Source organism: Phyllostomus hastatus, unplaced genomic scaffold (assembly GCF_019186645.2).
Source record: "Phyllostomus hastatus isolate PE091 unplaced genomic scaffold, TTU_PhHast_1.1 phas_contig_196, whole genome shotgun sequence".
Taxonomy (NCBI): Eukaryota; Metazoa; Chordata; class Mammalia; order Chiroptera; family Phyllostomidae; genus Phyllostomus; species Phyllostomus hastatus.
Window position 1 is genome coordinate 3706029 of NW_025333709.1, and position 15240 is coordinate 3721268.

Sequence of the window (15240 nt, forward strand, 5' to 3'; positions counted from 1 at the left end):
CTGTTGTCACCAACAGGATAACCGTACTGTTGTTGGTTCCCAGCTGAGGAGGTTGAAGTGCAGTGTGTCCGAAGGGAGCACCGCTGTGTGACCAGTGTTGTCAGGTTGACCCTTAGGCCTGTTCCGTCTCAGCGAGCTGAGGTTCCACTGAGTCGGAACGTAGCACAGGAAGGTGTTCCTCCGACGCTCTTGGAGTTGGTCGTTTGCAGGCACCTCTCTGTCTGCCCCGGCCCTGTCCGCCTTCCCGTCTGATGGGATCTCTGGGTGCCTCCCCCTCGGCCCGCCTGGCACCCGCTCTGCACGAGCTGGTCGCTCCCCCCGCGGGTCCCACCTCCCCGTCCAGTGTCAGTCTCCCCGTCTCACGGCACGCTCTGGGGGGGGGGGGTTCAGAAATGAGCCTTGTTCAGCTGCGAACCCCTGACCCCTGCCGCAGCGCTGGCTCTGCGGAGGGGTGTGTGTAATTGAGTCCGTGAATGAACCGTGAGGACCAGACACGTGCACGGGAATGGTGCCTGGTAAATGTCAGGTGGCCAGCTCGTGTCGGCACACCTGCTCGTGCGAAAGCGTGCGTGCGGTGGCCGCCCGTGGTGCTGCGTCCGGGCTTGGGGTCGTGATGGGGCCTCACGGGCTCCGCCCGCCCCATGCCCTCCTCGCCCTCCCTGCACGGGGCTGCCGGCTCTGGTCTCTGCGGGGGCTCCGTGTGCCCGCCAGCCTTCCCAGTGGGTCCCACCGTCCAGATGCCCCCTCCCCTCTCAGCCTGGCCGGCCCCCGCCCCTGCAGGTCTCAGCGGGGTCACTTCAGGGGCGCTCGTCTTCCCTTCGCACCCCGTGCAGACGGCGGGAGGTACTCACCCCCCCCGCCCTTCCCTCCTGCCGCTCACCCCTCCCCTCCCCCCCCAGCCACGTCATGTCTGAGCACGGGAGGATGACAGACACGGAGCGGGACCAGATCGACCAGGACGCGCAGACCTTCATGCGGACCTGCTCGGAGGCCATCCAGCAGCTGAGGACTCAAGGTGAGGTGTCCGGGGACGCGGCGGGCAGCCAAGACTGCCGCCTTCCCGGCTTCCGACGGCACAGCCCCCGGGGTGGGGGGGGTGGTCATCTCGTGCGCCCGTTTGGGTCCAGGCTTCAAACCTGTGAAGTCTCTCCTCTCCTGGTCAGGGCTTTAGCCTGAGCTGTCACAGTAACAGAGAGGCCGCAATTCCAGGCACCTGCACGGGGGGAGGGGGGTGGAAAAGGACTCTCCAGACAGGACTGGAAATGGACTTTGGGGCCAGGGGCACGGGAGGCGGGCGCGCGGGTGTGCACGCACACGGGTGTGCGTGATGCCTGGGCTCCGTGGGGCGTTCCCTCGGTCCGTGTGGACGGCCACGAGCGAGGCCAGTCCACACCCTCTACTCGGGCTGTGAGGTGAACGCCAGGCTCAGGCGCCCACGGTTCGGGGGAAGGCTCCGGAGCCGCCCTCTGCAGCGGGTCCGAGTCTCCCGGCCTCGGGCCGGCCTCCCGATGGTGCCGGGCCTTGTTCCTTCCCTGGACCGGGAGGCCATCGCAGGGCACAGCACGCAGGGCCGCTGTGAGCGGCGAGCCCTCGCGGCGCGCCCAGGACCCTGGCGGGCCCTCCTCCGGTTGTGTCCCCTCACTGTCGGTCACCGTGTGCGAGGCTGACGGAGGCTCTGAGGTGGCTTCCCAGGCCACCTGTCCCCCTTGATTGTGTTTTCGTTTGCTTGGGCAGATACAGAATGCGTTCAGCAGTGTAGAGTTCAAAGTGACCAAGGGCTGCTGCGCCCTTGACACAGACTTTCGTCTGGGAGCTTCCATTAGAACCCCGGAGCGTCGGATGAAAGCCCAGTGTCACGGGCCCTCCGAGTCCCCCACCTGCCCCCAGGTGAAGGGCATAAGCCACGCCCCCTGCCCTTACGGGTCTGCACTGACAGGTCCTGGAAAAGACACACAAACATTAACAAAACCAGGAGTTAGTGCCAGCGCCTGCACCCCGGGCTCCTTGTTGCCGCAGAACCTTCGCTTCCTCGTGTGTGAAACCAGCACAGTCAGAGTAGCCGTTTGGATGGTTTTGATGACCAGCAGTGACGTGTGTCGAGTATTTTACTGGCAGCCTGCACGTAGTAGGTGCTCATCCACGCCATTACTGGGAGCTGCCCTGTCAAAGTAAATGGCGCAGACTGTAAGAAGATGTGGCGGTGTGCAGACGAAAGGCATCCCTGTGGGTGGGAGTCCAGGGAGGTCCCACCCCTCATCTGCTGACATGGGGTGGTCGTGGCCAGGGGGAAGGGCGGAGCCTCCCGGCTCAGCACTGCTCAGGCTGCGCTGCGGCGGCGGCAGCGGGCCTGCGAGAGTGATTTCAGTGTGTTACTGAAGGTCAGCGGGAGCCCTGGGCGCCGCTAACACGAGCGGGTCAGCTCTCAGGAAGTGGGGCGCTGTAAAAACTGTGGAGCCCGTGGCTGTGGTTTTCTGCAGGTTTAATCTCTCACTCCCTTACAGCCTGATAAGTCGTCCTCTTCACAAAACGTCCTGTCACTTGGCCCCCCACTGTCTCAGAGCTGTATTTTAAGGAGTGCTTTGAATGCAGCAGTCTCCCTGAGGAAGCCGCCGACTGCTTCCCCCGCGCAGCCGAGCGTGGCGACCTGAGTGAGTGCGGCGACCTGAGTGTCCTCTTTCCTCTGCAGCCCTCAAGGAGCTCCAGTCCCAGCAGGTGAAGGAGCACCGAGGCGCCGTGGTGGACTTCGTCGAGGACTACTTGAAAAGTACGGCATCGCAGCGTGGCGGCCAGCGCGGCATTCACACTGGCTGGGGCGCGCGGTTTAGCTCTGCCGGCTGAAGACCGTGGTGTCTCACTGTAGCTAATGGTCCCGTTGCCTGAGAAGCAGTTTTGAATGGTCTGTTTTCTGGTGTTTTCCCTCCAACAGGAGTGTGCAAACTGTACTCAGAACAAAGAGCCATCCGGGTGAAGCGAGTGGTGGATAAGAAAAGACTGTAAGTATTGTCTCTGTCAGGCTCCATGATTAATCCCGGGGACAGCATTGATGATGATGATGATGGTGACAGTTACAGCGCAGGTCCCTTGGCGCCATAATGCTGGGGTGTCCGCACAGAACGCCACAGCCACTGCTTGTTGGGCTCCTCCGTGTGTTAGGCCCGTGCTAGACTCCCAGCTCGCAGCCACCCCCCGGCCCCTCGCAAAGCAGGTCACCTGTTCCCCTCGTTTTATAGGTGAGAGTCCTAATTGTTCTAATTGAAATAAAGAACAATTTACAGGGAAACAACAGTAGAGTGGATGAAGCTGAGAATCAAATCATAGATTTGGAAATAAGGAAGCAAAAAAAACAACCAGTCAGAACAAGAGGAAAAAGAATCCAAAGAAGCGAGGATAGTATAAGCAGCACCTGGGACAACTTCAAGAGGTCCAACATTGGCATTATAGGGGTGCCAGGAGGAGAAGAGAAAGAGCGAGAAATTGGAAATCTATTTGAAAAAAAAAAAAGAAAGAAAATTTCCTTAATTTGGTGATGGAAATAGACATGCAAGTCCAGGAAGCACAGAGTCCCAAACAAGTTGGATGCAAAAAGGCCATCTGAGACACATCATAATTAAAATGCCAAAATTTAAAGAGAGAATCTTGAAAGCAGAAAGAGAAAAGCAGTTAGTTACCTACAGTGCCATTCCCATAAGACTGTCACCTAATTCCTCAAAAGAAACTTTGCAGGCTACAAGGAATTGGCAAGAAATATTCAAAGTCATGGAAAGCAGGGACTCACAGCCAAGATTGCTCTACCCAGCACAGCTGTCATTTAGAGTTGAAGGGCAGATAATGAGCATGCCATACAAGGAAAAAAACAAAGGAATTTATGATAATCAAACCACTATTATATGAAATGTTAAAGGAGCTTATTTAAGAGAAAGATCAGAACTATGAACAATGAAATGGTAGTAAATATGTATCTATCAACAGTTGAATCTAAAAAACAACAAACAGGAACAGGACAGTGTCATGGGTACGGAGAGCATTCTGATGGTCGCCGGATGGGAAGGGGGTGGGGGAATGGGTGAGGGGAGGGGACGAAGAAGCACAAACAGGCAGTTACAGAAGCGCCATGGGGGTGCCAAGTCCAGTACAGGACATGGAGCCGCCAAAGAGCTTACGCATGACCCAGGGACGTGGGGGGGTTGCCTGAGGGCATGGGGGGTGCTGGGTGGAGGAGGGCAGAGCGGGGAATCGGGACAAACGTAATAACGTAAGAAGATAATTTTTTAAAAAGCCTTCCCCTTCGTGAACAGTCAGTGCGCAGCCCAGAGCGGGGCTGAGGGAGGTGGGCACGTGCAGCGGTGGGGGGCGCGCTTCCCAGAGCAGGTCAGGCTCGGCACGGGCCCCGGGGCCCCAGCGGGCGGAGGGCTGGCGGTGCAGACGGCGGGGGGGCTGTGCACGGAGGGACTGGTCGGATAGCAGCTGCTGTGCGAGGGTGACAGGAGCCGGGTGTCTCCCTGCTGGGGCGGTGAGAGGAAGAAGCCGGAACGGACCCCGTGGTGGCGGTGGCTGGGAGTGGAAGACACTGGTGTGCACTCACGGCCTGCGGTTTCCGTGGGTAGACACAGATGTGGCGGCAAACGTGTGTGTGCAGGTGTGCAGGCGCAGGGGTGTATTTTCTAGCGCTGTCCACCGAGAGGGCCTGGGCCCTGGGGTGCCCCAGCGGCAATACGCACACGTAGCCCTTGGGGTCTCGGCTTCTGTATGGCAAGTTCAGCTTCCAGGAACCAGGGCTCCCTGGAGAAATGGCCGATTCTGGGGCCGGGCAAGTATACAGTGACCCTGGAGCATTTCGTCGCACCAGAAAGCAAGGAAGGTCGCAGAGAATGAGGGGACTTGTGAAAAGGGCATGAGCCATTTGAAGGGGCTTCTCCCGGCCGACCTGGAGACAGAGCGTCCACGCCGCTGGTCGTAGCCGGTTGTAACCCACTGCACAGAACAGGGCATCGTGCGTCCTTCTCGCCAGAAATAAGTGAGTGACCAAACTGAAAGTTTGAAATTGTTCATTACCTAGGGCCAAAGCATCCCCTGCCCCCAGGCGTTCATGGTTGCAAAGCGGGAGGGAGTGACTTCTCGGTGGGGAGGCGGGGCAGGCACCGCCTCCTCCGGGCTGTCCCAGAGCACCGGCGCAGCTGGTCAGGAGGAGGAAGAGGGGAAAAGTGCGCAGAGAATGCCGCCTCCTCTTCGGTGCAGAGGCACGGGACCTGAATCCGACCGCGGGAAAAGGCCGGCCAGACTCAGACCGAGGGTGGCCTGCTGGCCATGTTTGGCTTTTTTCATTTCTTTTTCTCTCTCCAAGAACATAATACGTCTTCTCATTCATTATAGTGTTTTTTTGTATCTTTTAAGAACACCTTTTAGTTTTTCACATAGGGGTTTTGGACTTTTTTTGTTAAATTGGTTAATGCTGCAGTTTTTATTTTATTTTTTATTGTTGGCGTTTACCTCCTGTGTGGGCGTTGCACACGGAGTCTCTGCCACCGTGCCTTCCCGGCACCGAGGGTGCGGGGCCCCGTCGCTGCTCCCGCCCCGTCGGTGGGGCTGCGGAGAGTGTCTGGGGCCACGGCACCGTGCGTGTCTTCGATGCCCACGGCAGCGGGGCACATTTTCCAAAGGAGGCCACAGCAGACCCACCCCCGCCCGCCCGCCCACGAGGTCTGCTCAGGATTCGATGTTGTCACTGCTCCACCGAGAGGCTGAGGCCTCTGTCCCCTCCCCTGGAGCCCGGGTGGGCCGCTGCACCCAGCCGGGCCGTGGAGCGGGGCCGGCAGGGCGGCGTGTGGCTTCTGGGCGGAGGTGTGGAAGGCGTGGGGGCCTCTGCCGAGTGGGCCTCCGAGACTGCTCCGGGCGGGCCAGCTGCCCTGCGGTCACACACCCGGGGCTCCCCCGGGCGTCACCCCTCCGGTGGAGCAGCCCTTGGGACCGTGTCAGCCGACACTGGTCGCATCTTCCTCTGAATGTACGTGGTTCTCTTTGCTCATGGCCTGGCGGCCTGCTCCCACAACTCACCGCAGATCTCGGCACTCCACCTGTAATCCCGTAGCCCCGAGTGGGTTCCCGGGAAGCCGTTACGGGGGCTGGTGTTTCACAACCAGGGCTGCTTCTCTCGCGTTAGCCTTTTACCGAAAGGGGTAACGCGTCCACTCCTTCAGCACGTGGTCACTAAGCACCGAGTGCCGGGCACTCGGCCAGACCTGGACCCAGCCCACAGGGCGCACAGAGTCCGGGACCTCGCCCTGAGTGTGCGCCGTGGGGGCCAGACGGACGAGAAACAGACGGTGGGGTCGTCCCGGACCGGGGGGTCGTCCCGGACCGTAGCGGCTGTGCGGGGGAGGACAGGCGGGCGCCCCAGTGCAGAGCAGCGGGAGGAGGCTTTTTCAGTTCCTGAGACAAGTTGGTTCCATCCAATGGATGTTTAAGGTCTCGTTCTTTCATATTTAAATCACTGTAAGACACCACTTTCCCATGTGTTGTGTAAAGGGTGTGTGTGTGTGTGTGTGTGTTCAGCAGCACTCTGCACTGGCGGGAAACAGCCGACAATCTGCGTGGGCTGAACGAGAAGGAGGCAGCCCGCGCTGCCCGCGTGCTGAGCCTGGTGTCAGCGTGTGGGACGCCTCCTGCGCTCTTCCCTCCCTTCAGCCCACGCCGGCCACGCCCCCTGCGCGCTGTGGCCGGGGTGCGCAGTCCCCGCCCTGCAGGCCGTGACTCGGGGCCTTGTAAGGAGCGCCCGCTGGAGGCGTGTGGGGGCGGCCCCTGGGCCTAGAGGCCGTGGCTCTGCCCCGGCAGAGGGCACAGGACAGGCCTGCCGGGGTCACGTGGGGCTCCCTCCTGTGGTCGAAATGGGATTTGGTTGCTTCAGCAAATTGTGTGGCTGCTGGTTATTTTTAGATCCAAGCTGGAACCGGAAGCAAATCCAAAGACCAGAGAAGCCACGTCCTCTGAGAAAGTCTCACAAGATCCTTCACAAGAGCCAGAAGGAAAACCCGCCCCCGAGGAACAGCCAGGTGCGCGTTAGACTCAGCGTCCTGCCTCGCGACCCGTCCTTCCGTCCCGTCCTTCCGTCCCGTCCTTCCGACCTGCCTCGCATCCCTGCCTCGCGACCCTGCCTCGCGTCCCTCCCTGCCTTCCGTCCCGTCCTTCCGACCTGCGGGCACAACACAAAGCAGGCGGAACGGCGCCCGGGCCCGGGCCCGTGTGCTGTGTGTCCTCACCTGAAGCCGAAGGGACTCGGCAGCGGCCTTTCCCCCGTCACAGTGGGCCTTGCTGGCCGCTGCTGGGACCGGGTGGGGGGGTGCCCCCACCGCCGGGGCACTGGCAGGCCCAGGAGCGGGGGGCCTGCCTGACGGGGCCGCACAGCACGGGCGGCCCTGGGGACTCGGGAAGAGACGTCGGAGGTCTCTGCCCAAGGGTCGTTGCGTGTGTGTGTCAGGAAAGGGGGCGCTGCCTCCCTGCCCCCAGTTTTGGGGTGCTGCCCTGTGTTCTGGGGCAGCGGGAACCCACGAGTACTACTCGGGGGCCAGGAAGCGTGGAGAGGGGTGTGGGCGGAGCCAGGGAAGAAGGCCCCTTGGGTGAAGCGCGTGTGCGGGCGGGGGCAGGAACGAAGGTTGGGAAAGGGGGGGGCGGGGGGCAGACCGCGGTGGGGCCCTGGGTGCCGGCCCCGGCGTCTGGCCTTGGCGTCTGGCCTTGCCTGCTGGCCTTGCCGTGCCGGCCTGGGCAGAGACCAGCACCAGCGAAGGCAGCGCCGGCTGATCCCCGAGCACGTGTCAGCGTGGCTCCCGGGGCCCACGGGGAGCCTGTTGGAATGCGAGCTCCCTTAACTAACCCTCCCCTCGCCGTCCGGCTCAGACATGACCTTCGCTTGCCTCTGGGGCGAATGGTGTTTGTGTTCCTAATTTCACACCCTTAAAAAACATAAAAGCAAAAGCTTGACACGGATGCCCTGATGAGGCCCCTTCGGAGACAGCGGGCCCTGGGGGCGGGGGGCGGGGGGAAAGGAAGCGCAGGTACTCGCCCTGGAAGAAGGCCGTCTCCGAGAGCCCCGCGTCGGCTTCCAGAGATGCTTCCCGCCTGTCTTCCACAAATACACCTTGTCTCTAGGTTACGCAGGTACTTCACACGTGTGCAGACTGTACAAGATATGTAACTATGTCTCTTACAAATACGGTAACAGTTCTGGGGGAAAAGCCACACAGCTAGTTTTTACGCACTCGCCAGGGTCGCAGGCAACTCGGAGGTTTGGGTGGTGATGGGGCCCGGGCAGCCGTGCCCTGCACGCGGCCGCCCGTCGGCCTTCTCTAGGTCGGTGTATCGCTGCGCTCCTTCCCCAATCGGCCTCAGAACACACATTCTGGGCGCTGTGCATCTCCAGGGGCGGGCGGGGATCAGCTGTGGGAAACTTCCTGAGATTAAGAAGAAAAGAAATCAGCGGCACCTGCCTTGGAGTCCATAAAAGGTCTGGCCCTAGGCTGTTCACACGCTGCCCGCCAGCCGCTCACGCCAGGGGTCCGAGCTGGGGTCCGCCAACACGCGCACAGCTCGTACCGGCACCCAGTGCCGTGGTCCGGGGAAAGCTGAACAGCCGGGCCGTCAGCCGGCCGTGGTTACGTAAGAGCAGAGGGCGCTCGCAAGGGAGCACTGCGCAGTGACTCACGAGAATGGCGGGCGTCTGCAGCCATGCAGGGCGGCCTCCCAGACACGCGTTAGGCCGTGAAAAGCACGTTTTAGACCAGTCCGTGTGAGCGCGCTCAGACGGAGTCTCGAGGCCACGTCAGAGCGTGACAGAGGCCGCCTATGGGAGCGGAGGGATAGGGGCCATTGGTTCCTGCACCCCCTGTGTGCGTGCGGCTTTTTGCAGTGAGAACGCCCAGACGCTTCCGTTCTTCCAGAAGCCGAGGGGGCGTGTGTGTGGGTTCTGAAGTGACGTGCAGGGGAGGCCGGTCTGGAAGAACTGCCGAGGTCAGCGCAGCACTGAACCTCCACACGGGTCCCTCACGCCTCCCCCACATGCGGGCTCACACACACACACACACACACACACACCAACCAGGTGCACACGTGCATGCAAACCTGCATGTGCGACACACAGACATGCCCGCCTGAACACTGCGGCAGAGCCGCGCTGCCGTGCCCGGGTGTTGGCCGACGGACAGACGTGAGGTTCTTTTCCTTCCCGTGTCCGTCATGTCTGCTGGTTCTAAAGTGCGTATTGTGCCTTCTGCTTAGTTTTAATTTTTTTTTAACAGAAAAGGCTCCAGCTGAAGCGCAGCCCGAGTTGGGAACCTGGGGAGACGGCAAAGGTGAAGATGAATTATCCCCAGAAGAAATACAAATGGTAATGCTGTTCTCTGCCTAATCGTTTATCTTTAACTAGTTCTAGCGAGAATATCCACTGAGTAGGAGGTCATCCTAAATACCCTTGCCTTGATCTTTATACTGAGCTTTAAAAATTATATTTTAGATACAATTTGTCCACTAGGTTTTCTTTTTTTTAAGATTTTATGTATGTATTTTTAGAGAGGGGAAGAGAGAAACATCAATGTGTGGTTGCCTCTCGTGTGGCCCCTACTGAGGGCCTGGCCTGAAACTCAGGCATGTGCCCTGACTGGGAATCGAACCGGCAACCCCTTGGTTCACAGACGGACTCTCAATCCACTGAGCCACACCAGCCAGGACTGCCCACTGGGTTTTCTAATTCTTTGTATGCTTTATATTTTAAATTTCTAGTAACATAATTAACAAAGAAATTGCCGTGGAACAATTTTAGTAATGTTAGTATCCTTTCAGCAGCAGTAAAATATTTTCGAGACTAAGTGGTCTTTTATAATAGCTGCTCTGCTGCCCTTTAAGTGCTCAAATCGCTGGCGTCATGGTGACGTGAGGACAGCGTAAGTGGTGACTGAAAACCGCACTGCAACTGCTTCCCTCGCCCCGTTCCGGCTCCCTGTCCTCCGGCCGCCACGCGCCGTAGTCTGCCAGCTCGGGCTGGGTCTCCAGAGGGAGCCGACAGGGTGCCAGGAGCCCCGCCAGTCCCTGGACAGCGGTGTGGCTCCTCCGGGCAAGGGCGTGATGCAGCCAGGCGGCCCCCGGGCCCCGGCGGTGGGGTGTCCCCTGGAACACTGCCCTTCACCTCTGAGCTGAGAAGCTGGCTCCCACACAGCGGCGTCCCGGGGGGTGTCCCTGACAGAGGCTGGCACCTCCGTCTGCGCAGCAGTCTGCAGGGGACAGAACTTCTAGTGCGCGTTCTCTCTGTGACGCTCTTAATGTGCACAGTAAGGGGGGGGGCGTGGCCGTCTCCTTTTAACTTCGGTGGAAAGCAGTGAGGGTCCCGCCCAGGCCCCTGGTTGGTCAGGGCAGCACTGAGGACGACTGTGGGGGGGGGGCACGTTTCCACCCCAAGTCTGATCGGGAGGGGAGTGGAGCACCGCTCCCGAGCTCGGCCGGCTAGGAAGGGCCCGGTCTCCGCCCAGTGCGGGCCTCCCCGACGCAGGCACTCGTGTGCCCGGGCTCCTGCTCCTCATGGCTGCCCGCACACCTTTCGGGGCTCACGTGCCATGTGCCTCAGGGAGGCCCTCCCCGGCCACCCCACCGGGGCTCTCCCGGGACGGCTGTGGAGGGTCTCAGGAGAGAGCCTGCGGACCCTTCTGCGGAATAATAAGCAGAGCTGGCTTGGACCTCTGTGGGCTGGGGTGCCATGTCCTCATGGCGGAGATGCCTTCAGGTAGCCCGCCAGGCCCCGCCCTCCCTCCAGCATCGCTGGTCTCCCGGGATGCACCGGATGCGGATGTTTTCACACCGACGGCCGGGGCTCCCGGAGTGCCCGCCGCTCCGAGCTGGAGCGGCGCCGTGGTGATTCTGGAGGAGGGATCTCAGAGGCTCCTGTGCGGGTGTCCTGCTGGGCCGTGCCTTTGGCCGCGTCACTTTTGAGACTTGAGCTCAGTGTGACGTCATCTTTAACGCGTGTGTTTCCTCGCAGTTTGAACAGGAAAACCAGCGCCTCGTCGGCGAGATGAACAGCCTGTGCGACGAAGTGAGGTACGGGTGTCGTGCCCGCCTGCGTGCGCGTGCACGTGCGGCCTCCCGTGCGGCTTCTGCGGGACCGCGGGCCTCCCTTCACTCACTCTGCAGCCCCGCTGCCCGCACGTGGCTCCCGGGCACCGAGCAGCCCCCGAGCCTTGAGGGGCCCCGGCACCCACTGACTCCCCTCAGCTGTGGGTCTGCTGTCTCCAAGGTGAAGTGGGGCCTTGAGAGGGACCGCTGGCAGAGGGCCGCTGCCGCCTGCAGGCGCGGCCCCGGGCCTGTCTCCCAGACCCCCAGTGAGCTGCAGCACAGGAGGGGAGGGCCCCGCCGAGCCGCCAGCGGCCCATGGCCCCGGGGGTGTCCAGCCTCCCGAAAGGAAGGCCCGGAGCTCTCGCTGTGGCGAGAGCTCATCCCAGCAGAAGTGAATCCTGGGCGCTGTGCCCACCCTGCCCTGGGGACGGAGCGCAGGGCCCCCCCCGCCCCCACCCTCGAGCAGAGTGCTGCCCGGGCTTCTCCGGGCTATCCCTCCGGGGCGGCTGCTCCGCTCCCCTCGCTCTTCGGGTCAGGACTCCTGCCCCCAGCTGGCCCGCCTGGGCTGGGCACTGCCCGCAGCCTCTGGCCGCCTGCCGCCTGTCACTGCTCGTGCAGGGCAGTGGATCGCTCCAGTGCCCCTTCTAGACGCCCGCCAGCCCGGCGCCCACCCCTGCTGCCCGCCCCCACTCGGGGGAAAGCGCCGACCTCAGATGCGAGGTCTGCAGGCAGCATCGGAGGCCGTTTCTCTGCCCACACAGCGCTGGTTTCGGTGGGGAACGCACCCTTTCCCTGCCTCCTGAGCAGGAGGACTGGGCTGTCAGTGCTTCCACTGGACTCCCCCCATGAGTCCCTGTGGCCACTGGTCTGGGGGGCTGGGCCTGGCAGACTCCGAGGCAGGGCGGTGGGCCAGCTGACGTGGGGTGGGGTTCCAGGGCGCCCCGGTAGGCTGGGAGACATGGCGGGGGGGTGGGGACTGCCCACCTTCCTCCCGGGGCCTGAGGTGGTGTCCCTCCTCTCACCGGTGACAAAGTGTGTCCCCTCCCTCTCTCACACAACCTCACTTGAAAGAGATTTGTTCAGAAATGTGCAACATTCCTTTCAAGATGACCAGGTGCTAATAGTTAACATGTAATCTATTTTTTTACGAAGGCAAATTGAAGGGAAAATGGTTGAGATTTCCAGACTCCAAGAGATATTTACAGAAAAGGTGTTACAACAGGTAAGAAAAACAAGAGCTGCTTTAAGTTCTAGCTCAAAAGAGGAATATTCGAAGAACTCGGGGCACTTCCGAAGCCGTCTGACGTCACAGCTGTGCGCGCGGGCGGAGGTGGGGTGGGGCAGCGGACAGTGCGCATGCGCAGAGCTCTGTGGGCAGAGCCCGTGGGGCGCCTGGGGCAGCTCTCTGCACAGACCGCCGGCGGGGCAGCCTCTCCGAGCTGTGGTTTCCCATCTAGAAAACACAGCGGTCCTTGCTCTGCATCCGGTGAGGACGCACGCAGCACGGCCGGCCCTGCGCCTGATGGGCAGTAGCTTTTTATTTATTACTGGTTTTTAATAACCAAGGGTAAAACTTAATCATGAAAACGAAGGGTGTGTTTTTATTGATTTTTTGAGAGGGGAAGGAAAAAGACTGTCGATGTAAAAGAGAAACGTCAATCAGTTGAAACGTCGATCAGTTGCCTCCCATACACGCCCCGACCGGGGATTGAACCCACAACCTTTTGGTGCGTGGGAGGATGCCCCGACCCACTGAGCTGCCCAGCCAGGGCGGGTAGGAGGCGTTTACTCAGTCTCCATGCGAGAGCCTAGGCTGGGCCTTCCTGGGGTGCCCGACTCACAGCACCCCCGGGCCCCGTCCTCGCAGGAGTTACGGTGCTTCTCACGGATTCCCAGGGCAGGTCTCCCTCCGCCACCGAGGTTCTCCCGCCACCGAGGTTCTCCCGCCCGGTAACCGGCAAGGTCTTTACAGGTCTGATCAGCTCGCCCTTGAGCTCTCAGCCTGCCTGGACTGCGGAGGGCTTTGAAGGAGATTTTTCTCCACCGTTAACTGGACTGTGGACTCAAGACGCTGCACTCCCAGAACCCCCGCCCCGAACCACAGCCAGGGTCAGGCTGGGAACGCGGCACCGCGGGTCTGACGGCAGTTTGGAAAGTCAGGTTTCCGGGAGTCGCCCCTCTTCACAGCGCAGGGACGGCCCGGCTCCAGCAGGCGTAGTGCAGCCTGTCCTGGGACCCTAACGGTCCTCACTCCCACCTGGCACCCGAGACAGCGGCATGCGATGCCTCCATCTCAGGGTCATGGCTTGTTTTGGGAGGCGGCTCAGCCTGGTTGAAGTGCAGAGGCCGGGGACAGTCACACAGCCAGCTCCCACCTGGGCTCTCGGTCACATCCTGACGTCTGGGGCTCTCCTGAGCCCCACCTCCCTCTGCAAGCTGGGCTGGTGCCCTGCCTCCCGGACCTGGTGGAGAGGAAGTGTCCAACACGGCCCTGCCGCTTGGTGGCTGGGACTTTGGACAACTGACTAAACTCCTCTGAGCCCTAAGCCCCCCCCTTGTAAAAAGGGGTCTTGTCTGCCTCAGGTGCCGTGAGGGCTCCCGGGTGCGGGGGTGCGGACTCGCCCCTCGTGTGCGGCGGCTGCTATTTGGTGTGGGGTGTGTGGGGGGAGGTGCCAGTGCTCACGCGCCCTGTCCCTCCCCAGGAAGCCGAGATCGACAGCATCCACCAGCTGGTTGTGGGAGCGACGGAGAACATCAAGGAGGGCAACGAGGACATCCGAGAGGTGGGTGCCCTTGGGGCCCCAAGTCTGCCCCGGTGCGACCCTGAGTCTGGCGGGAGCATCAGCCGCACTGGCAGGGCTGCCCGAGCGTCTGCGTGGGCCACGCCTGCAGCACTGACCCCTGCCGTGTGCTGGACAGTCCCAGCCCGTCCCTGCCCAGCCCGGGGCTCCGAGGGGCAGGGGCTCACCTCCCTGCGGGGGGGTGTGAGTGCTTTCTCAAGGGTCTGACCTGCTCCCTAAACCCAGGGGTGGGGCGGGGCCCGGCCAGGGAGACCTGGGCATGTGGTGGGGGCCACCATAGCCAGCTGTTGGGTGACCTTTCATTCCGAGTGAATCCTGAGGCTGGGCTGACAAAGGACTGGCCACCAGGGACACCACCAGGGCAGCTGCGGTGCTTAGAGTCTGTGCTATGTGCACCCTGGCATGGAGGAAGCCCTCTCCAGGGTGTGGGAGCTCCACGTGGGGGCTGGCCGGGAGGGCAGGGCCGCCCCTTTGTCCCCTGGTGGGTTTAAACCACCACTCGGGTTTTGCTTAATGAACAGCCTTCTGCTGAGGGGAAGCCCGGGGAGCAGGGACAGTCGGGGTCACGGCCCGGGGAGGGCTTGCCCGGCCCAGCGCTGACGCCTGTGCTCCGCCCCCAGGCCATCAAAAACAACGCGGGCTTCCGAGTGTGGGTGCTCTTCTTCCTGGTCATGTGCTCCTTCTCCCTGCTCTTCCTCGACTGGTACGACGGCTAGGCGCCCGCAGACGGTGCGGGCGAGTCTCCGCCTCGGCGACGGCATGCGGTCGTGACCAGCTTCCGCCAGAGCCGTGTGCGGGGCGGGGGCTGAGACAGACAGACAGACACAGTCCGCAGGAGGGACACCCGAGCCCATCATCAGCTGAAGCAGAAAAGTGAACCCAGGCTGGAAGCGGTCAGTGCAGCGGCGATCACGGGGCAAGGTGGACGGGCAGGAGGGGCTGTCCCCGCGTCTGACCGGAGGCCGCTGTGCCCGAGGGGCCCGGGGACGGCCCAGCAGGTCCCCTGCTCCACCAACCATCCTCTCGGGGGCACTGAGGAGGGGTGCCCCCCGACTTCCTGCCTCTGGGCCGAGGAGCGTTTGTTCGGAGAAGGGGCCCCCGAACTAGCCCGTGCCCCTGACCCTCAGGGACACGTGTGGGGAACGCCCAGTGGTGGTGGGCACACGGGGCGGCCAGAGCCGCATCGTGCAGAGCGCGCTGGTGGCCACTGGGCCACCTCGGCGTGGGCGTGGCCGGCCCTGCGCTGCCCCTCGGGCAGCCTCGGGGACCCTCGTGTTCTCCGTGTGCCCCCAGAGAGTGTCCGGAGTCCCGTGTGAGCGCCCTGACCGTCAATAAAGGACCTTTCTGCTAA

The 15240-nt window shown here is 61.9% G+C and overlaps 1 protein-coding gene across 2 annotated transcripts in view; it reads left to right on the plus strand.

Moving 5' to 3' along the window:
- The window catches only part of STX18 (syntaxin 18), a 75079-nt gene extending 59839 nt beyond the window's left edge, over positions 1 to 15240 (plus strand). For both annotated transcript variants that reach the window (XM_045834404.1, XM_045834405.1), the window contains exons 3-11: positions 900 to 1015; positions 2687 to 2764; positions 2927 to 2993; positions 6931 to 7046; positions 9285 to 9373; positions 11015 to 11073; positions 12241 to 12310; positions 13791 to 13871; positions 14510 to 15240. In XM_045834404.1, the coding sequence (XP_045690360.1) occupies positions 900 to 1015; positions 2687 to 2764; positions 2927 to 2993; positions 6931 to 7046; positions 9285 to 9373; positions 11015 to 11073; positions 12241 to 12310; positions 13791 to 13871; positions 14510 to 14605 (772 nt within the window). In that variant the 3' untranslated portion in view covers positions 14606 to 15240. The remainder of the gene's footprint in view (positions 1 to 899; positions 1016 to 2686; positions 2765 to 2926; positions 2994 to 6930; positions 7047 to 9284; positions 9374 to 11014; positions 11074 to 12240; positions 12311 to 13790; positions 13872 to 14509) is intronic.